The following is a 24,039-nucleotide window of genomic DNA, read 5'->3' on the forward strand; positions in this document are numbered from 1 at the left end:
CGAACTCGTAGATCTGTTTAAATCATGTGTATTGAAGGTATTTAATATATTCATAGAGAAGTATTAATGTCTTTTTTCTGTAACACACGTAATCTCAATTGGAATATATAATCGTAAGTGTACGAGCGGATTATGTGGACCGTCCACATAATCTTATACACATTTCATAGTATTGTTTATTGATTATAAACCAAAATTAGGGTTTAAAATTTATCAACTACATTAATTCAAAACAACTGTGTTCAAAGGAAGGACCCAGCACCAAATATCTACAGATTCAGTAAGGAATCAACCCGTCAAATATGGGTCTGTTTTATATCCTGTATTTACCGAACTCGTAGATCTAATTAAATCATGTGTATTGAAGGTATTTAATATATTCATATAGAAGTATTAATGTCTTTTTTCTGTAGCACACGTAATCTCAACTGGAATATATAATCGTAAGTGTACGAGCGGATTATGTGGACCGTCCACATAATCTTATACACATTTCATGGTATTGTTTATTGATTATAAACCAAAATTAGGGTTTAAAATTTATCAACTACATTAATTCAAAACAACTGTGTTCAAAGGAAGGACCCAGCACCAAATATCTACAGATTCAGTAAGGAATCAACCCGTCAAATATGGGTCTGTTTTATATCCTGTATTTACCGAACTCGTAGATCTGTTTGAATCATGTGTATTGAATGTATTGAATATATTCATATAGAAGTATTAACGTCTTTTTTTCTGTAACACACGTAATCTCAATTGGAATATATAATCATAAGTGTACGAGCGGATTATGTGGACCGTCCACATAATCTTATACACATTTCATTGTATTGTTTATTGATTAAAAACCAAAATTAGTGTTGAAAATTGATCAACTCTATTAATTAAAAATAACCGTTCTTGTGAAAGACCCCGCACCAAATATCGACAGATTCAGGAAGGAATCAACCCGTCAAATATGGGTCTGTTTTATTACCTTTAATTACTGAACTCGTAGATCTGTTTAAATCATGTATCATTGAGCATATCAAGATTAATATTAAAAACAGATAACGTTATCAAATATGTATTTTTTGGCATGTCATACGGTTTTCCTTTAGGTTAATTTATTCTCAACAAATCGTTATTTGGGAACATTGGCAAAAAAAAACATTTGTAAGCTGGCATCAACAATCCTCGTTACATGGGTTGGGATTATTATAGGAAACCCCAAAAGAATAACCCCAATCCATTACCCTTAATATTAGTATGATAATACTGTTGACCGTTTATAAAAATTGTCTTAAAAGCAGCTGGTTAAGAAAGATCACAACCTAAATATTTTCTTTTGGTCTATAGAATGTATCTGGATAGTAGTATTAACGTTTTTTTTTTTTAGTAACACACGTAATCTCAATTGGAATATATAATCGTAAGTATATGAGCGGATTATGTGGACCGTCCACATAATCTGAGACACATGATATTGTATAACATATTGATTCTTAAGCAAAGCTCCTCTTGAATATATTCAGAAATGATCAGCTAATCTAATACCCACTGACAGCCTTCTGAACAAGGGCCAAACCCTCAAATCTCGAAATATTTCACTTAATCATCACTACGTCAAACAAGGGTCTGTTTATATCCTTTATTTTCCGAAGTTATAGATCTGTCTATATCATGTGTCATTGAGCATAGAAATATTGATATTAAAAATAGATAGCCATATCATATTAAATTTGTGCATGGAAGTCGGTTTACCTACATTGTAATGAAACTTGATCTCAACTTTAATTGGAAACATTGGAAATGAACCACTCCTGTAAACTGACCTCAATGACCACCGGTGCAAAGTTATGGATGGTATTGCTGCCCCCCCCCTCCGCACCCTTACCCCCCCCCCGACTTAAAAAGCCTGTGAAAATAAAACTTATTATTACCCATATCCTGTAAGATAACACTCATAACCATTCAAATATTAATTGTTTAAAACGAAGCTGTTAAGAAAATAGTGTGTATTAGGATAGTAGTGTAACGTGAATGGTTTTTATACTCATCCGTAGTAAGCGGTGCACTTAGCTACATAGCCAGCCATGTCATGAATATTTATAGTCAATTGGGATGTAATTTAGGATGGTTAAGTGCTTATTGATGTGTTTTATAGTCTAATTAAGAGAGTTATGGGTTTAGTAAAACGGTATTATCAGTGAGGTTAATGTCTATGACATATTTGCATATGTTTGGGGGATAATGTTGTTGTTGTTAATGAAATAGTTAAAGAGATTTTACGTCACATGTTGTATTGTTTTATTGCTTATTATATGTACCAGAGTGTCACCAACGTGTCAATTTTTGAAATTAATCTATTATTAAGGTTCGCATTCACAATTACTATAAATTTGTACCCAGAGATTTATTATTTTCTTGTTACTGTAATATGGCCTGGTCTCTAGTTACTACGGTTAACCATGCAGGTAAAAACAGAACCTAACCACGACATTTCCGTAAAGGAACATCTGACAGTATTCTCTGCTGTGCTAAAGAGCCCCCAGAATGCAATAGTAGTATTGAGGTTTTTGTTTCATAATCCACGTCATCCTAAATGAAATATATAATCGTAATTGTATAATCGGTTTATGTGGATCGTCCACATTATATTATACGTATGATGTTGTATTGTTAATTGATTATAACTAAAACCGTAATTGAAAATTTTAAAAATTAATCAACTACATTAATTCACAATAACGGTCTTCTGAATAAGGGCTACACACCCTCATATCTTGATATGTTTCAGGTAGGAATCACCCCGTCAAATATGGGTCTGTATTATATCCAGTATTTACCGAACTCGTAGATCTGTTTAAATCATGTGTATTGAAGGTATTTAATATATTCATATAGAAGTATTAATGTCTTTTTTCTGTAGCACACGTAATCTCAATTGGAATATATAATCGTAAGTGTACGAGCGGATTATGTGGACCGTCCACATAATCTTATACACATTTCATAGTATTGTTTATTGATTATAAACCAAAATTAGGGTTTAAAATTTATCAACTACATTAATTCAAAACAACTGTGTTCAAAGGAAGGACCCAGCACCAAATATCTACAGATTCAGTAAGGAATCAACCCGTCAAATATGGGTCTGTTTTATATCCTGTATTTACCGAACTCGTAGATCTAATTAAATCATGTGTATTGAAGGTATTTAATATATTCATATAGAAGTATTAATGTCTTTTTTCTGTAGCACACGTAATCTCAATTGGAATATATAATCGTAAGTGTACGAGCGGATTATGTGGACCGTCCACATAATCTTATACACATTTCATTGTATTGTTTATTGATTATAAACCAAAATTAGGGTTTAAAATTTATCAACTACATTAATTCAAAACAACTGTGTTCAAAGGAAGGACCCAGCACCAAATATCTACAGATTCAGTAAGGAATCAACCCGTCAAATATGGGTCTGTTTTATATCCTGTATTTACCGAACTCGTAGATCTAATTAAATCATGTGTACTGAATGTATTGAATATATTCATATAGTAGTATTAACGTCTTTTTTTTCTGTAACACACGTAATCTCAATTGGAATATATAATCGTAAGTGTACGAGCGGATTATGTGGACCGTCCACATAATCTTATACACATTTCATTGTATTGTTTATTGATTATAAACCAAAATTAGGGTTTAAAATTTATCAACTACATTAATTCAAAACAACTGTGTTCAAAGGAAGGACCCCGCACCAAATATCGATAGATTCACTAACGAATCAACCCGTCAAATATGGGTCTGTTTTATATCCTGTATTTACCGAACTCGTAGATCTGTTTGAATCATGTGTATTGAATGTATTGAATATATTCATATAGAAGTATTAACGTCTTTTTTTCTGTAACACACGTAATCTCAATTGGAATATATAATCATAAGTGTACGAGCGGATTATGTGGACCGTCCACATAATCTTATACACATTTCATTGTATTGTTTATTGATTAAAAACCAAAATTAGTGTTGAAAATTGATCAACTCTATTAATTAAAAATAACCGTTCTTGTGAAAGACCCCGCACCAAATATCGACAGATTCAGGAAGGAATCAACCCGTCAAATATGGGTCTGTTTTATTACCTTTAATTACTGAACTCGTAGATCTGTTTAAATCATGTATCATTGAGCATATCAAGATTAATATTAAAAACAGATAACGTTATCAAATATGTATTTTTTGGCATGTCATACGGTTTTCCTTTAGGTTAATTTATTCTCAACAAATCGTTATTTGGGAACATTGGCAAAAAAAAACATTTGTAAGCTGGCATCAACAATCCTCGTTACATGGGTTGGGATTATTATAGGAAACCCCAAAAGAATAACCCCAATCCATTACCCTTAATATTAGTATGATAATACTGTTGACCGTTTATAAAAATTGTCTTAAAAGCAGCTGGTTAAGAAAGATCACAACCTAAATATTTTCTTTTGGTCTATAGAATGTATCTGGATAGTAGTATTAACGTTTTTTTTTTTTAGTAACACACGTAATCTCAATTGGAATATATAATCGTAAGTATATGAGCGGATTATGTGGACCGTCCACATAATCTGAGACACATGATATTGTATAACATATTGATTCTTAAGCAAAGCTCCTCTTGAATATATTCAGAAATGATCAGCTAATCTAATACCCACTGACAGCCTTCTGAACAAGGGCCAAACCCTCAAATCTCGAAATATTTCACTTAATCATCACTACGTCAAACAAGGGTCTGTTTATATCCTTTATTTTCCGAAGTTATAGATCTGTCTATATCATGTGTCATTGAGCATAGAAATATTGATATTAAAAATAGATAGCCATATCATATTAAATTTGTGCATGGAAGTCGGTTTACCTACATTGTAATGAAACTTGATCTCAACTTTAATTGGAAACATTGGAAATGAACCACTCCTGTAAACTGACCTCAATGACCACCGGTGCAAAGTTATGGATGGTATTGCTGCCCCCCCCCCCTCCGCACCCTTACCCCCCCCCCCCCCGACTTAAAAAGCCTGTGAAAATAAAACTTATTATTACCCATATCCTGTAAGATAACACTCATAACCATTCAAATATTAATTGTTTAAAACGAAGCTGTTAAGAAAATAGTGTGTATTAGGATAGTAGTGTAACGTGAATGGTTTTTATACTCATCCGTAGTAAGCGGTGCACTTAGCTACATAGCCAGCCATGTCATGAATATTTATAGTCAATTGGGATGTAATTTAGGATGGTTAAGTGCTTATTGATGTGTTTTATAGTCTAATTAAGAGAGTTATGGGTTTAGTAAAACGGTATTATCAGTGAGGTTAATGTCTATGACATATTTGCATATGTTTGGGGGATAATGTTGTTGTTGTTAATGAAATAGTTAAAGAGATTTTACGTCACATGTTGTATTGTTTTATTGCTTATTATATGTACCAGAGTGTCACCAACGTGTCAATTTTTGAAATTAATCTTTTATTAAGGTTCGCATTCACAATTACTATAAATTTGTACCCAGAGATTTATTATTTTCTTGTTACTGTAATATGGCCTGGTCTCTAGTTACTACGGTTAACCATGCAGGTAAAAACAGAACCTAACCACGACATTTCCGTAAAGGAACATCTGACAGTATTCTCTGCTGTGCTAAAGAGCCCCCAGAATGCAATAGTAGCATTGAGGTCTTTGTTTAATAATCCACGTCATCCTAAATGAAATATATAATCGTAATTGTATAATCGGTTTATGTGGATCGTCCACATTATATTATACGTATGATGTTGTATTGTTAATTGATTATAACTAAAACCGTAATTGAAAATTTTAAAAATTAATCAACTACATTAATTCACAATAACGGTCTTCTGAATAAGGGCTACACACCCTCATATCTTGATATGTTTCAGGTAGGAATCACCCCGTCAAATATGGGTCTGTATTATATCCAGTATTTACCGAACTCGTAGATCTGTTTAAATCATGTGTATTGAAGGTATTTAATATATTCATATAGAAGTATTAATGTCTTTTTTCTGTAGCACACGTAATCTCAATTGGAATATATAATCGTAAGTGTACGAGCGGATTATGTGGACCGTCCACATAATCTTATACACATTTCATTGTATTGTTTATTGATTATAAACCAAAATTAGGGTTTAAAATTTATCAACTACATTAATTCAAAACAACTGTGTTCAAAGGAAGGACCCAGCACCAAATATCTACAGATTCAGTAAGGAATCAACCCGTCAAATATGGGTCTGTTTTATATCCTGTATTTACCGAACTCGTAGATCTAATTAAATCATGTGTATTGAAGGTATTTAATATATTCATATAGAAGTATTAATGTCTTTTTTCTGTAGCACACGTAATCTCAATTGGAATATATAATCGTAAGTGTACGAGCGGATTATGTGGACCGTCCACATAATCTTATACACATTTCATTGTATTGTTTATTGATTATAAACCAAAATTAGGGTTTAAAATTTATCAACTACATTAATTCAAAACAACTGTGTTCAAAGGAAGGACCCAGCACCAAATATCTACAGATTCAGTAAGGAATCAACCCGTCAAATATGGGTCTGTTTTATATCCTGTATTTACCGAACTCGTAGATCTAATTAAATCATGTGTACTGAATGTATTGAATATATTCATATAGTAGTATTAACGTCTTTTTTTTCTGTAACACACGTAATCTCAATTGGAATATATAATCGTAAGTGTACGAGCGGATTATGTGGACCGTCCACATAATCTTATACACATTTCATTGTATTGTTTATTGATTATAAACCAAAATTAGGGTTTAAAATTTATCAACTACATTAATTCAAAACAACTGTGTTCAAAGGAAGGACCCCGCACCAAATATCGATAGATTCACTAACGAATCAACCCGTCAAATATGGGTCTGTTTTATATCCTGTATTTACCGAACTCGTAGATCTGTTTGAATCATGTGTATTGAAGGTATTTAATATATTCATATAGAAGTATTAACGTCTTTTTTTTTTCTTTAGCACACGTAATCTCAATTGGAATATATAATCATAAGTGTACGAGCGGATTATGTGGACCGTCCACATAATCTTATACACATTTCATTGTATTGTTTATTGATTATAAACCAAAATTAGGGCTTAAAATTTATCAACTACATTAATTCAAAAAGCTGTGTTCAAAGGAAGGACCCCGCACCAAATATCGATAGATTCAGTAAGGAATCAACCCGTCAAATATGGGTCTGTTTTATATCCTGTATTTACCGAACTCGTAGATCTGTTTGAATCATGTGTATTGGATGTATTGAGTATATTCATATAGTAGTATTAACGTCTTTTTTTTTCTGTAACACACGTAATCTCAATTGGAATATATAATCGTAAGTGTACGAGCGGATTATGTGGACCGTCCACATAATCTTATACACATTTCATTGTATTGTTTATTGATTATAAACCAAAATTAGGGCTTAAAATTTATCAACTACATTAATTCAAAATAACTGTGTTCAAAGGAAGGACCCCGCACCAAATATCGATAGATTCAGTAAGGAATCAACCCGTCAAATATGGGTCTGTTTTATATCCAGTATTTACCGAACTCGTAGATCTGTTTGAATCATGTGTATTGAATGTATTGAATATATTCATATAGTAGTATTAACGTCCTTTTTTTCTGTAACACACGTAATCTCAATTGGAATATATAATCATAAGTGTACGAGCGGATTATGTGGACCGTCCACATAATCTTATACACATTTCATTGTATTGTTTATTGATTATAAACCAAACTTAGGGCTTAAAATTTATCAACTACATTAATTCAAAATAACTGTGTTCAAAGGAAGGACCCCGCACCAAATATCGATAGATTCAGTAAGGAATCAACCCGTCAAATATGGGTCTGTTTTATATCCTGTATTTACCGAACTCGTAGATCTGTTTGAATCATGTGTATTGAATGTATTGAATATATTCATATAGTAGTATTAACGTCTTTTTTTTCTGTAACACACGTAATCTCAATTGGAATATATAATCGTAAGTGTACTAGCGGATTATGTGGACCGTCCACATAATCTTATACACATTTCATTGTATTGTTTATTGATTATAAACCAAAATTAGGGTTTAAAATATATCAACTACATTAATTCAAAACAACTGTGTTCAAAGGAAGGACCCAGCACCAAATATCTACAGATTCAGTAAGGAATCAACCCGTCAAATATGGGTCTGTTTTATATCCTGTATTTACCGAACTCGTAGATCTGTTTGAATCATGTGTATTGAATGTATTGAATATATTCATATAGAAGTATTAACGTCTTTTTTCTGTAACACACGTAATCTCAATTGGAATATATAGTCATAAGTGTACGAGCGGATTATGTGGACCGTCCACATAATCTTATACACATTTCATTGTATTGTTTATTGATTATAAACCAAAATTAGGGCTTAAAATTTATCAACTACATTAATTCAAAACAACTGTGTTCAAAGGAAGGACCCAGCACCAAATATCTACAAATTCAGTAAGGAATCAACCCGTCAAATATGGGTCTGTTTTATATCCTGTATTTACCGAACTCGTAGATCTAATTAAATCATGTGTACTGAATGTATTGAATATATTCATATAGTAGTATTAACGTCTTTTTTTTTCTGTAACACACGTAATCTCAATTGGAATATATAATCATAAGTGTACGAGCGGATTATGCGGACCGTCCACATAATCTTATACACATTTCATTGTATTGTTTATTGATTATAAACCAAACTTAGGGCTTAAAATTTATCAACTACATTAATTCAAAATAACTGTGTTCAAAGGAAGGACCCCGCACCAAATATCGATAGATTCAGTAAGGAATCAACCCGTCAAATATGGGTCTGTTTTATATCCTGTATTTACCGAACTCGTAGATCTGTTTGAATCATGTGTATTGAATGTATTGAATATATTCATATAGTAGTATTAACGTCTTTTTTTTTCTGTAACACACGTAATCTCAATTGGAATATATAATCATAAGTGTACGAGCGGATTATGTGGACCGTCCACATAATCTTATACACATTTCATTGTATTGTTTATTGATTATAAACCAAAATTAGGGTTTAAAATATATCAACTACATTAATTCAAAACAACTGTGTTCAAAGGAAGGACCCAGCACCAAATATCTACAGATTCAGTAAGGAATCAACCCGTCAAATATGGGTCTGTTTTATATCCTGTATTTACCGAACTCGTAGATCTGTTTGAATCATGTGTATTGGATGTATTGAGTATATTCATATAGTAGTATTAACGTCTTTTTTTCTGTAACACACGTAATCTCAATTGGAATATATAATCGTAAGTGTACGAGCGGATTATGTGGACCGTCCACATAATCTTATACACATTTCATTGTATTGTTTATTGATTATAAACCAAAATTAGGGCTTAAAATTTATCAACTACATTAATTCAAAATAACTGTGTTCAAAGGAAGGACCCCGCACCAAATATCGATAGATTCAGTAAGGAATCAACCCGTCAAATATGGGTCTGTTTTATATCCAGTATTTACCGAACTCGTAGATCTGTTTGAATCATGTGTATTGAATGTATTGAATATATTCATTTAGTAGTATTAACGTCTTTTTTTTCTGTAACACACGTAATCTCAATTGGAATATATAATCATAAGTGTACGAGCGGATTATGTGGACCGTCCACATAATCTTATACACATTTCATTGTATTGTTTATTGATTATAAACCAAAATTAGGGCTTAAAATTTATCAACTACATTAATTCAAAATAACTGTGTTCAAAGGAAGGACCCCGCACCAAATATCGATAGATTCAGTAAGGAATCAACCCGTCAAATATGGGTCTGTTTTATATCCTGTATTTACCGAACTCGTAGATCTGTTTGAATCATGTGTATTGGATGTATTGAGTATATTCATATAGTAGTATTAACGTCTTTTTTTTCTGTAACACACGTAATCTCAATTGGAATATATAATCGTAAGTGTACGAGCGGATTATGTGGACCGTCCACATAATCTTTTACACATTTCATTGTATTGTTTATTGATTATAAACCAAAATTAGGGCTTAAAATTTATCAACTACATTAATTCAAAATAACTGTGTTCAAAGGAAGGACCCCGCACCAAATATCGATAGATTCAGTAAGGAATCAACCCGTCAAATATGGGTCTGTTTTATATCCAGTATTTACCGAACTCGTAGATCTGTTTGAATCATGTGTATTGAATGTATTGAATATATTCATTTAGTAGTATTAACGTCTTTTTTTTTTCTGTAACACACGTAATCTCAATTGGAATATATAATCGTAAGTGTACTAGCGGATTATGTGGACCGTCCACATAATCTTATACACATTTCATTGTATTGTTTATTGATTATAAACCAAAATTAGGGCTTAAAATTTATCAACTACATTAATTCAAAATAACTGTGTTCAAAGGAAGGACCCCGCACCAAATATCGATAGATTCAGTAAGGAATCAACCCGCCAAATATGGGTCTGTTTTATATCCTGTATTTACCGAACTCGAAGATCTGTTTAAATCATTTGTATTGAATGTATTGAATATATTCATATAGAAGTATTAACGTCCTTTTTTCTGTAACACACGTAATCTCAATTGGAATATATAATCGTAAGTGTATGAGCGGATTATGTGGACCGTCCACATAATCTTATACACATGATGTGGTATAACATATTGACTCTAAAGCAAAGCTCCTCTTGAATTTATTCAGAAATAATCAGCTAATCTAATTCACACTGACCATAACCATGCTAACCACATATTTCGATAAAACGAATATACTTCATTTTAACTTTGGTAATTGTTTTTTGTGTCATACATATACACTATTATGGCAAAAAGTGAGTACATTATAAAGGGTCAAAAGGCTTATACCCATATCATTAACATTTCCCTTACATTGGGTAGATTGCATGGGTATTGTCAGTAGTTTATGTCTGTATTTGGTGTGTGGCGATTAGATATGCAATTCCACGGATTCGCCACTTGTTTAGACTTTTGGTCTGGATTTTCTTTTAGTATTAAAATGTACGCATATTGTGCACCTTGCATATACAATCGTTTTTATATTGCCTGCTATGTATAATGTATATAAAGTTAGTATACAGGGGGATTATGGGGACTGTCCACATAATAATGTCCACACTATCATGTATACCGACTTTTCTCTCAATAAATAAAATTGCAGTTCTGAAGGTATAGATAGCTCCACTCACCATAACAGCAAAAACCACTTAATTTTTACGGGCCTAGCATATGTACATCTAGTAGTCCCCGTAACCCTGTCATATGCCAACGTCCACATAAACCAGGTAATATATGTATATATACATATATATATATATATATATATATATATATAAATATATATATATATATATATATATATATATATATATATATATATATATATATATATATATATATATATATATATATATATATATATATATATATATATATATATATAGGGAATGGCATAGCACTTTGTTTTACCTACTATTTAATCTCCTTTTTAAAGATAGAAATAAATTAAACCCTAAGACATATTTGGTTAGTTTTTCATCCATCGATTAAACTGTAATCAACAAGAGTACAGTGAATTAATTTTAATGAGTTAATTTTAGCTAGTCGCTTGTATGATTTATGGAAGATGAAAACCGAAAATCAGAAATGTTCAAAGTTTTAATTAGTTTATTAAATATTAAATGTAATGCGAATATACCAGTAACATTGCATGTAGATAACGATATTATTGTCGCACAATTGGTTAAAATGAAAGCTTTTTGTCTACTGCGATTGAATAACTTTAAATGCAGTAATGGAACTCTTACTTGGCAAGTCCATGCAACGGTGTATCTGTTGAGGGGTGCGTGTGGGGATATACCGAAAATGTAACATATTTTAATTTACGAGACAGCCAGGATAGACAATTATCCCATGTTAATACCACTATATACTGTCCTTCCAAGAGTTTGCATTGGCAGTATAAACATTTCCATCACTTTTATTCTGTTAGAAACATGATATACATGATGATCATACTCCATGTATGAGTGTTATGAAGCGGGACATGAAAGTTCAGTACTCTGTAAAACTTTTCTCAAAGTTGGTGTTACAAGAAATACCACTTGTTAATCCTACAAATATGGATATATGGTCCATTAATTCATTCAGTGAACAAAACAGAGAAACTATTAATATATTACAGGGGTACTTTTTCAGGATTTTACAAACGTAATAGTAGTGGTGAGGTAGGGGGTAAGAGGGGGGCCTGTTCTACAGGCTACGGGTAGTTCCTGAGTTCACAGCTTCATAGGTTAGAATAAGCATTGGTCACTGAATCATAAGGATACGACAGTCATATACTGTATCGCTCAATTGAAACACTATCCACGGTGATGATCATGAACAACGTCTAATATCAACTATTATCTTTTCGATAAGTGCTCTGAGAATCATGAAGCAGGCGTGCAATTGGCAGGTATATGATGCTGTCGTGTAATTGTCAGTAATATCGTATATATTTTTCCCATTAACTTCAGGATATGTCGTAATAGCAATCAAACGTTGACTGTGTTATGCTAAAGGAAGTTCTCTTCGACTACTGTAGCATTACGCAATCTATTTTTAGCCTGATGCGTGCAATACATATACTGTACCACAACAGCAACAGTTGTAATGCTGTGCTTTTCATTCAACATTTGTTAGTATGAATATAACGTAAGAAGTATGCAGTAAAGTAACGAAGACTAGGGTAATACTAGGTATACTCGTCAAGGTACTGTATTCGATAAAATTCGATCTTTTGCAATATTTTCTTCCGTTCAATAACCATAAATCCACCACCTTTTGCTATTTATATTTTCTAGGACTGTCTTACAATATCTGCGATATTTTTAAATCCTCCTCCATTATGTTTTTGATTGCGAATACTATAGTTATATTAAGGTATGCCATATGCTATTGGTATATTTCTTCGCTTATTCTTTCGCGTAACTGGTGCTTTGTACAATTATATATACATAAAAATTATTTAAATAAATATGTAACGCAGTTTCTTCCATTTTATTATATTTAGTACTTTCATTAATCCATACTTTAAGAAAATATCGATTGAAAGCGATTTATAGTTCTCTTTCTTTGATAGTTTTAAAAATTGACTGAAACATGAAAGTGTGAGGGGTATTTCGACACTTGAAGCTTGTAATCTCTAGAAGCGGATTTGTTGTTGATATGAAACATTATTCGAACTGGGTTGTAATAGAGAAAGACCACACAGACATTATCATCAATAATAATTAACAATTTTGATCCCATATTTATGACTTTTTTATTGAAAACCGACCACATGTTATTCACGATCAGTTCGGTGTGTTAGACCCTATTCTAGGATAAGTACAACATAATATATAGCTTATAGAGTTTAAAGTAATAACAAATTAATTGTTTAATTAAAAAAAAATACCTCCGGTAATGCAAAGAGTTAGCAACTTAATAACCTACATTGTAAACCTGAGTACCTTCAACATATCATTTTTAATGAATGGAAGTCATACGAAGAAGGAGGAGGAGAGAGAGAAAGTCATTTTACATGAAATTTACGTTATTAGATACTTAAAAACTTTGGATACAGAAGGCGCATAAAACGTATTCCTTAAATCCAACCATCTAATAGAGTAACTTTTAATTCATACAAAAAATAATTGATAACAATATCATACGGTTAAGTGTAATTCTTGTGATAATTTTTATTAAGTGGGTCCCTTTAAAACAGCGAGCTGGAAATGACACTCTGATACATCACAATTAACGCTTTCCTTGCTAAAAACAAGTTTACTTAAAGGGTCTCATTTGTTGAGAGTAATATCGAAATAAACATATAGTCCAATACTAGTCCAGTATTGTGTCCCTCACTTTAACCACTCATTAAGGTCGCCACAAAATGAAAGTGAAATAAATGGTAACAGCATAAGAGGCTATCGCACAACACATTATTAACTAGCTTCAGAAATAACCTCAATGCGCTTTACAAATATTCCCTTTATGACTTTCGATTGTGTTTTGACTGCCAGTCATTTTGATATGTCTGTAACAGTTTTCACTACAACACAACGTTATATATACTAAAATACAGCTATCGTGCAGTATATTACAAGTTGAAACTATTAAATCATGAAATCATTTGGAAATTTCCCTGAACTTCTTGTAACTGTAAATACGAACTTCTCTTTTGTAAATCAAAACAAGAAACTGCATAGGATATTCAATATTTTAGAATAGAGAGTTCTTTTTTTTATTTTAGCAAAACAAACTTGCAAGATAAGTCACCTGCCCATGGAGTTTTCCACTTCTAATACTATTTGTGATGTAATTACATGATATATCTTTCCTTTACATTTCTATGTCTCAAACAGCAAAATGTTAAACTTGAAGCTCAACTGCGTACTTATTAAGGACACAACATATATACAAGTATTAGTGTTCGTGTCCACGCAGGGACTGTGAGAGTGACATTGATACATGTGCACTTGACAGCATATACAGTGTGTACAATGTACTTACATAGTTGTAATATGTAACCATAGTACATAATACATGATTACGTATTATGGGCACATATTAAAACTATGGAACTACTACTATATAGGGTGCACAATTGATTAGCTTTTACCCAACTGTATAATATGTACACAAAAGCACAGACATGAAAGTTCATGTAAGATTAGTAAGGATAAATACAACTGATTATGCTAATTATCAAAGCGAAAGCCTAATGTCATGATATGCTGTGTAATAACCTCCAGTGTTCATTGTCATAGTATTCAAAGAAGTGCATAACTAAATCCTTATGATATCGCAGTACAAGTATCAATGTACACTTTATCTTTGCCCTTAGTGTTCATTGTCCTCGTATTAAATAAAAGTGGAGAAATGATTTCTTGTAATACCGCAGTACAAGTGTCAATGGACACGTTATCTTTGTCATTATCACACGGTGTTAACAGTGTTCAAAGAAGTGCAGAAATGATTCGTTATGGTACTGCAGTATAAGTATCAGTGTACACTTCTCCCCCATCTTTATTATGTATTGTACTACTCTTCATAGAAGTGTACAAGTCCATACGTGGAATCTCGTAAGTATTATCAGCTAATTTTTCGAAGATCTATAATGAGAGGAAAAGAAAGAAAGCGAAAAACAGTAAAATAAAAACAATTATTCAAATATGCGACTGTATTAAGAAAATATCTGGAAGGGCATAGATATGTTAGGAAAAAAGCTGGCATAAAAGAAGATAAACTTCCTATTATCCTTAATAAATTCAATAACATTAAAGAGATCGAGACGACAGGTTGTAGAACATAGACACCAATGCGTAAAGGAAGTCATTTATATGCCTGCTTTAAGTGTTATAAAACAATTGGATCATATAGAACAACGTTTTCTTACCGTTATGGGAAGAAAGTAATTTGAACAAATTACTTGCAAAAACAAACAAAAATTCATAAACTAGTTTACCTCTTGATAAGATTCCCTGAGCTCTCGAATAGTCGGACGTTGAGGACAGACCTGGTGCCAGCACTGATATAACTGTTTATTTCTATTCGTATTAAACAAAACAAAATCACAAATTTAATATATACATGTATGCTATCTAACATAATAAGGTATATTGTTATAACAATGTCTTTCATATTATTTTATTCCATCATTTTTTTTTCGGTTAAGTAAGTAAATCAACTGTTTAATATAGAAAGATTTAGATTATGTTGCCATTGCGTGTTTTCAGTTACTTGATTTTGATCTTCCTTATTTCACTATATTTTTCCTTTAATATAAAAATAAATTCTTAACATTTTCAATGAGTCCTGTTAAGTTAATCTCATGTTGTAAAATATATTAAATATTTAACTCAAACTTCATTTCGTGACTTTGGTTTCTTAAAACTTCACGAGAGACCCTCAATTAAGGTTAACTGTTTTATCTTGAATTGTAACATTTACAACATTGGGAGGTTTTCTTCCTCAAATTGATATTTGAATACAATTGTGGTTTCTTAATATCTTGATTCGTTCGCTACATGAAGCCTGTGATGCTTCTTGTATTACAGATAATTAAAAATAAAAACAATGATAGGTATTGAAAACAATCATTAGAGAAAACAACAAGAGTTCTCGAAGTTGATTTATTTTTTGGCGTGGCATTGATGTTTACCTTATTTCTTCGTAGTGAGTAACCTGTGACTCTGAGGGTGCCCCACACTGTTCTTCGAAAGTAGGGCCATCTTCTGACCAGGGAAATGGTAGTTGGCCTTTGAAATGATAGAGAATATCAAATTTCAGCGATAATTTATGTTAACTTGGTACGGAGAAGCTATTTTCCATTTGATAACATATTTTTATGAATGATACTTCATAGTGTAGATGGAACTCAAAAATGAATCATTTTAACATTATTTTCATTTCCGTAAAATTGGTATCATCTCGCTTAGTTAAGACAGACACATCCGAATCGTTTTCTCAATATCAGAAAGGGAATGAACTCCCTAACTAAGGTAGAGAGAGATTATTGACATGAAAATCACTTTTCCGTAGTCATTCATTCCATTCCATTTCATTTCCATTTTCATATTTACAGTTCATAAAACACACAAATGACTAATGTAAATTTGACCAGGTGCGTTCCCTCTACTTCGTTCTTCCTAAATCCGTCACATTTAAGGGATACCAATTCGATTTGCAATTTTTTATTACATTGTGTATTATTTTCTTATAACTTATCTGATTATACAAATATCTCCAAAATACACAAAAAATATTGTATAGCAAGAGCAACTTTTCATTCATACTGAATATCATAACTTATTCTTTTTCATATGATTCTTTTTTTACAAAGCGGAGATTCAGAAAACGTTTCAAGCACTTTACCAGTAATTACTTCCCAAATGACACCAGCTGCAGCCCAGACATCACTAGGTTGCGAATATTCATTGCGATGCAGAGCTTCTGGTGGGAAATGATTCAACGAATACGGCACCTGGAGAGATAATAAAAGACAAGCTATAGTTAAGATTTCTATCGAGACATTTTACATCGGTTAATTTTTGAGTGGTATTATAGATACTTTTACCATTACCTGTGATGTTTCACGGCTTCATTATTACATCACGGGTATGTGACACGTACCTTAGTTTTTCGAAAGGTAGTGATTTTTGATGCATCATCCGATAGACAGAAATCGTAAAGCTTGCATTGACCTTTCTCGATTCGTAATATTTTCTTGCTGGATAAGCCTGGATGTAGGAACTAGGGAGAGTACGAAGAAGAAACTTTAAAAACAATAGAGAATTTTGCCATTGAGAACTGTATTTTTACATACTTAACTTGAGAAATATTATAAAGAATGGTCCGTGCAACGAAAGTTTTAAAATGAGAGAAAGGATTAGCTATGTCAACAAGAATTATTAATATTTAGTGATTTTAAAGCCGATCGTTTAATCATGGATACATCTCTTACGAGCTTTAACTAACTTTAATATGTTATACATATTAAAAATGGAAATAATTGAGTAATTAATTTCGCTTTACTTGAGTAATAAATTAATAAATGTTATGTTTACTTAATAAATGTTAAGCATTTTTGGATAAGGCCCAGTAGTGACTATTGCATATGCATATTTATTCGGTATCTTCTAAATAACTGACACACTATGCTATGGTTATTCTTTAAAGTATACAATCAATGTAAGACATATAAGAGAATTTCATGGTTGATTGGATATGGTAAACCAGACAAGATTATATAATATAAGTTAACATCTAGTTCTACATTTCTGTTGTAAAAAAATATATATTATAATGCTGAACCTGATAGATATGATTGTTCAATCACTTAAATTTATTGAAGACTTACTCCGTATGAATGAATAAGGTTTAATCCTTCTAGTAATCCAGCTATGATCCCCATCACCTCAGACAAGTACATAGTATTCTCAAATGTCTCTTGGCTGAATACCTTAACTAGCCAACTGTCGAGAGTCTCACAGGCAAAGTGTTCTTGTACTAAGTGAAGTTTAGCTTTAAGAAATACAAAAGTAATATAATTTATATCTTTGATAGAAAGGTATTGTAATTTGGTAAATTTTAAAGTTATCTTCTTTAATCCTCTTCTATTTATCAAATTTGCACAATCGGCTTAGATGTGGTTGAAAGCTAAGGGGGTTGACACCGACATCAATGCCATCGTTAGGTCATAATAATCGCTTTCTTATTTTATCATTTGCAAATAATTTAGCAAGCAGTATACAAAAAATTAATATGAAAACTTAAACCAAGGACAAATTCAACACGAGTAACAACTGAAACACGTATATTATTATTACTGGTGACTTTATGGAATTAAATTTTGGCCAACGTCATTTGTGCTTCAGCAACAAGTAGTCTGAATTTTTCATTAAGTTGCCATTTTCTGGTTTGTTTACTTCAATAATTTTAAACTAAAGACAAACCAGAACTTCTGTTGCAATCCCTCAGCCTGCCAGTAACATGTTTCCCTTACTACAGTGCATGCACTGGAGAAATAATTAGGCAAAGGCATCTGACCCGATGAACTTAGTATTCTGAAATTAATCTTAGAATTGGCTTAGATGAGGTTGAAAAGCTAAGAGTGCTGACACCGAAACCAATGCCACCGTTATGTCATAATAAGCGTTTCCTTAATTTATCTTTTGCAAAATTCATCAACTGTACCGAATAACCATTTCAACAACGGTGGCGGGGAGACGAATATGTGGCTCGATGACGTCATATTTATACTTGATCAAGTCTTCAGCCTTGTGTTTGTAAAAACATTTAAGATGTGATGTCTCCCACATGGAGTAACATGTTCATGACAGTTATCTCTACCAACTACATCAATGATGATGACATGGTCGTGTCTCCTTAAAATGTTAGAATTGATTTATATTTGTCCTGTACCTACCTTTCAGTATCCCAATTCCCTCAACTTTTACAAGGTATTTCGTTACTGGCAGGTCAAGGGTCCTTTTGACGAACTCATCCCAATGTATGTCTTTCCGTCGAAAAGCTTCATCTGCATCAATAAATTTTAAACATCAAATACTTCACAAAGGCATTTTACTATTTCAGTTGACAGTTTCTTGCCTACTGAAGTATACAACAAATTGTAGGACATAATATACTGATTCATTACAATTGAAGTCATCAGCAAAACGTTTCGTTCTTTTTTGAAAACCTTGGAAAATACAAGATATTCTAGTTTATAACTATGATTAGAAACTATCAAATTTATCTTGTCATTATCTGTGGTTAACTTCATCATTGCAAATGTACAGGTTCCATTTAACATGTCGGAACCATACAGGGCAATATAAAGGATATGAATTTACCAGTGACGGTCGTCAGCACCACACATTTCTTTGTTCCTTTGTTGGCCGGTATTGTTCCCATCCACCTGCTATGCCACTGATCCAACTTAATATTCATGATAAAGCAAATGTCCTTATCTCCAAACACGCCTCTCTGTTTGGGACTTTCGTCAGTCGTGATGTAGTAATCTAAGAATGAACGAGAATATAAACCTGCTACATGTCTTTATATATTATATATATATATATATATATATGTGTGTGTGTGTGTGCGTGTGTGTGTGTTGATACTAGTTTAAACTAGTGGAACACTAGTAGTTGTAACTCGGAGTTTCACGCGTTTTAGCGACCGTCAGACAACTCTGTTTGACGATCGCTAAACAACACATATTCCGCTCTGTCCACTGGACATAGAGCACTCTGCGCCAAGATAGACGCCAACCAACCAACTCTCTCTCTCTCTCTCTCTCTCTCTCTCTCTCTCTCTATATATATATATATATATATATATATATATATCTATATTTATATATATATATGTGTGCGTGTGTGTGTGTGTGTTTCTTGAGCTGTAAATAGAAGTTCAAGTGCGAACGTTACTTTCTGGTTGTTTTAACCTACTTGGCACAACATTGTGACATTTAACATCTCCTTTACAAGAAAACAAAGATGGAGTAAAATACAACGCACGGTTTTAAACAAATAATCGCAAATCAAAGATATAAAGTAAAGAGATATTCCGATGATACTAATGACACTTGCGTGGAAGAAACATACAAGTACTCGTTATTGTCGGGTAAAATTGTATATGTCAATCTAAATATATGTGGATATGGTTGTTGCAAGTTGATAGTACTGGTATTGCTAAATAAACGACTCCTTAACTCCTTAACTCTGTTATTCACAGAATTGTGCTTTCTTACCAAACATGTTGATTTGTTCTTGAATGTGATACCATTGTAAAATCATGTATTCTGAATAACAAAAACACCAATATGCCTGTAAACTTGCAACCAAAATATGGTTTCACCGACTGTATGAATTAGCAATTTTACAAAGATTTTTACAAACATTCAACTATGCCAAACAGAATATATTTCTAGTAGTGAGATGAGATGGTTCTTACTTTCTGACTCGTTGGAACCGTCAGAGACATTGCCATTACTTGGTATTTTGGGCAAATCAGGTCTGGAAGAGAATAAGACAACTTATATAGATAAAGTCAATATGCATCATTCCGGCAGCTAACAGTAGGAATTATTGTGTCACGTTCAAGTTATGTACAAAACTGGTCTTACCTTACAGGAATGTTTGGTAGGGTTCTGTGTGAAACTAAAGTGACAAAGAACAAGGAGAAGTAATGTAGGAAGTGTGAATGTCGTTTTAAAAGAACACATCCCAAAATGTATACAACAATTTTTTTGGTATCAGAATTCAATACAGAAAAAAGCGAGACCACAAGGACAAAGCAAACATTATAAACGAATGTTAAAACAAAAAATAAACGATCGGACGTAAATTACATTTTACGTTAATGTTGCAGCTTGCCGACTGATAAATTAGAAATAAATGTCGACTTAGACATGTTAGTCACGTTAACGGCCTGAAGCTTATATCTTCGCAAGATTCGATGTTTATATAAAACGTATTCATATGTACCATATTGATACCACCAATGCATCTCTGTTGTATGTTTACGTTGCTGCACTGATCATTGAAATATGCTATGATAACACAAGTTATAAGAACCATTCTCAAGGTGCAGTCCCTGCGTTATTATATCATTTAACATTTTACAACTTGTCCTTCACTGTTAGCCACATGACAATTCCAAAGCAAAGATAACCCTTAAATATATTGAAAACAATGTTACTATATACATAACATCATGTGAAATTTACTTGATTGTCTTGAAATTGATCCACCTCTTGTTGTATCCGTCATCTCAACGGTCGAGTTATCTGTTTTGGCACGTTCCCGATTCCTTAAATAGAACACAAATGAGAACTAGAGATAATATTTTTGGTGTTAAATGTTCAGTTTTAAATCTTTCAATGTATCACATTGAACAATGTTATTCAAAAAGTGTAATTCCTTTTCCTCAAAAGGAAAATATATATCTAAAATATTGACATATGCAGTACCATGAAGATTTTCTTAACTTCTTTTTTTTTGTGTGTGAAAGTTTCAGTTGATTCTGTCAACTTGAGAATTAACATCATATTTCGGTGGACTTTGGGTTGTCAAGGGACGTAAAAAGATAACTAGATACATATTCATTATCATCTCAACAATACAACTTCATTTCAAAGGACAAATGAAATGTACACTTCTTTATAAGGAACTATCCACAATTGGACGAAAATGTATATAAGCTAAGAGCTCGTCTCTAATTATATCTGTTCCAATAACACAATATATCCTTAGATTAAAACTTAGATATTCAGCCAGGTGTGTGTGTAATCAACCTCTGTTCATCTTAAGAGTTTGTTGGATTTCTCTTCATAAATAATTTTGGGTTTTAGACTTATAGTGAGGTTAAACAATTAGTCAAGGAAAGCGCTATATGACTAATATCAAGTTATCAATTAATAACAGCGCGATGGTCTGTCTCAATCATTTGAAACTTTCAAGTGTTGCATTTTCTCACCAGGATTCATGACTCCTATAGTTCATATTTGAGATTATGTGTTATTATCTACCTATTAAGTTTGAACTTAATGTTAAAGTTTCAATGTAGATTGAAAGATCAACGAGTCACACCGTACCTATTTCATTAACTACATAAACCTGCATTAAAACTAACGTATTTGTATTCTTTCGACAACTCTGAGATGATAAAAAACTCAAACAATAGCCAATAATTATCATTGAAAGTCATAGGGAATAGAAACCGCTGAGGTAACGTATTTCTATGAGCTTGGCGATAATGCCATCACAAAGTAAAACCCTTTCTATTCACTTAAGTATAAAGTTTATCAATTTCGTTGAAAGTATAAGTTGTTAGGACAAATGTTATTTAGGTTCTCTTCTGTAAAGTGATTGACGGCTGTGAACAGAGAAATCCAAACGAGACACATAGTAATTCACGATACTGCTGAGGCTTAAAGGGGATGTCCCGATTTCTCACAATAGCTCAACTTATCCTTTTCAGGCAATTAAAAACAATTGTGAAGTGAGATTTGGGTATTCATTGCTTATCATTGAAACACATTTGCAATATTCAGAATGGATTAACTTTGCCCTGAATCAAACTTCCTTCTTATCTATTGCATACTAGGCAACGTCTCATTCATTGGCAAAAGTTGAACCACCCCTCCCCCCTCCTTTTTTCCCCCCTTCACATTTTGGTTTCATCATCTGCTTCTGAAATCAATAATTTTGATGTTGATTGATATCAGCATATCTTACTAAGGCAGCTTTGTTGGAAACCATAATTCTTCGGACGTAATATCTTTCTCTAGTCAAATAATTGGAGAGCCTCTATATTTATAATTTCGCTTCTGTTTAAATATCTAGTTCATTAATTCCTCCAAATGATAATATCTAGCTTGCTCGAATATCACAAATTCTAAATTATTGTGATAGAATACTGACACATTTCAATTTAATTTTGTTTTTAATATGACCCGCATTAAGACTTGACATGAGTAGTTATCTATTGTCTAAAATCCACCCAAATGGTTTTCTAACAAAACAAGCTATAATCTGTTCAGCAGCAATCCTGTATAAATGATATATAGGATGTATCTTGACTATATTAGCACCAAATGCTCAGATATCGTATCAAAGACTGCTGTTTTGAGACGTAGCCCACTATTTGTGAAATGAACTTATTGAAACTTATCAACAAATGTGTCTTATCATAAATAGTAGGTGTCCCTTTCCTACACTACATAGTAGGCTACCATTGTATTTTACCGTCAGTCGTCCACTTGCAGAAGGGAAAGACATCGCAAAGAAGTTACATTACTGAATGCACAATAGTTTCATTTGGCCTAGGAGTTTTCAATATTTGCAATGAATGTCACACAGGTCCCCCGTCCCTGACCCTTAAAATAGATAATTCGTATTCAATCCCTGGTCGTCCGTCCCTGCTGGGATATAAACTAAGAAACTTCATAATTACTAGGCTTTTTTGTAGACAAGTATTTGTCTATTGTTAAAATAAAAGAATTTTCTCTCTTAAAGAAGACAAATTTGCTTTATTTTTTGAAATTGCAAATAACGTGTCGAATACTATGATCCACGAAATCGAATACCACACATACTGTCCAAAACCGGACTCCGAAAGATGGTTCACTTTATCCTAAAGATATAATATTTGGAAGGAATATCTCACGTAAATGATATGATTTCAAGAATTTAGCTTTCATTAACGTTTCCGAAAGCAAACCTAGTTATTTTCATTTGTTTTCCTGATTGGCTGAAGAACATTTTTAAGCTAAAATGTCGAAAATCGTAAGCCTTACCGTACTGGACGGTAAGCAATATAATG

General features: G+C 32.4%; 1 protein-coding gene and 1 long non-coding RNA gene across 3 annotated transcripts; one reads left to right on the plus strand and one right to left on the minus strand.

Moving 5' to 3' along the window:
* Window positions 1-12,818: 12,818 nt before the first annotated feature.
* On the plus strand, window positions 12,819-17,189 carry LOC139983141 (uncharacterized). The gene is made up of 3 exons (XR_011798518.1): window positions 12,819-12,934; window positions 16,385-16,517; window positions 17,051-17,189. It is a non-coding gene; the product is annotated as an uncharacterized lncRNA (long non-coding RNA).
* On the minus strand, window positions 12,957-22,691 carry LOC139983140 (tyrosine-protein kinase CSK-like). 2 transcript variants are annotated; one of them, XM_071996515.1, is made up of 11 exons: window positions 21,443-22,691; window positions 20,840-20,873; window positions 20,668-20,729; window positions 19,563-19,730; window positions 19,136-19,246; window positions 18,068-18,231; window positions 17,341-17,460; window positions 17,083-17,191; window positions 16,370-16,466; window positions 15,674-15,755; window positions 12,957-15,320 (listed from the first exon to the last, which is right to left on the minus strand). In XM_071996515.1, the coding sequence occupies exons 1-11, from the start codon at window positions 21,483-21,485 to the stop codon at window positions 15,189-15,191; spliced, it is 1,122 nt and encodes a 373-aa protein (XP_071852616.1). In that variant the 5' UTR covers window positions 21,486-22,691; the 3' UTR covers window positions 12,957-15,188. The 2 variants fall into 2 exon arrangements, with proteins under 2 accessions (XP_071852616.1, XP_071852617.1); XM_071996516.1 differs by lacking the exon at window positions 21,443-22,691 and having other exon boundaries at window positions 20,668-20,748.
* Between the last annotated feature and the right edge of the window lie 1,348 nt (window positions 22,692-24,039).

This window comes from Apostichopus japonicus, chromosome 16 (assembly GCF_037975245.1).
Source record: "Apostichopus japonicus isolate 1M-3 chromosome 16, ASM3797524v1, whole genome shotgun sequence".
Lineage (NCBI taxonomy): Eukaryota > Metazoa > Echinodermata > Holothuroidea > Aspidochirotida > Stichopodidae > Apostichopus > Apostichopus japonicus.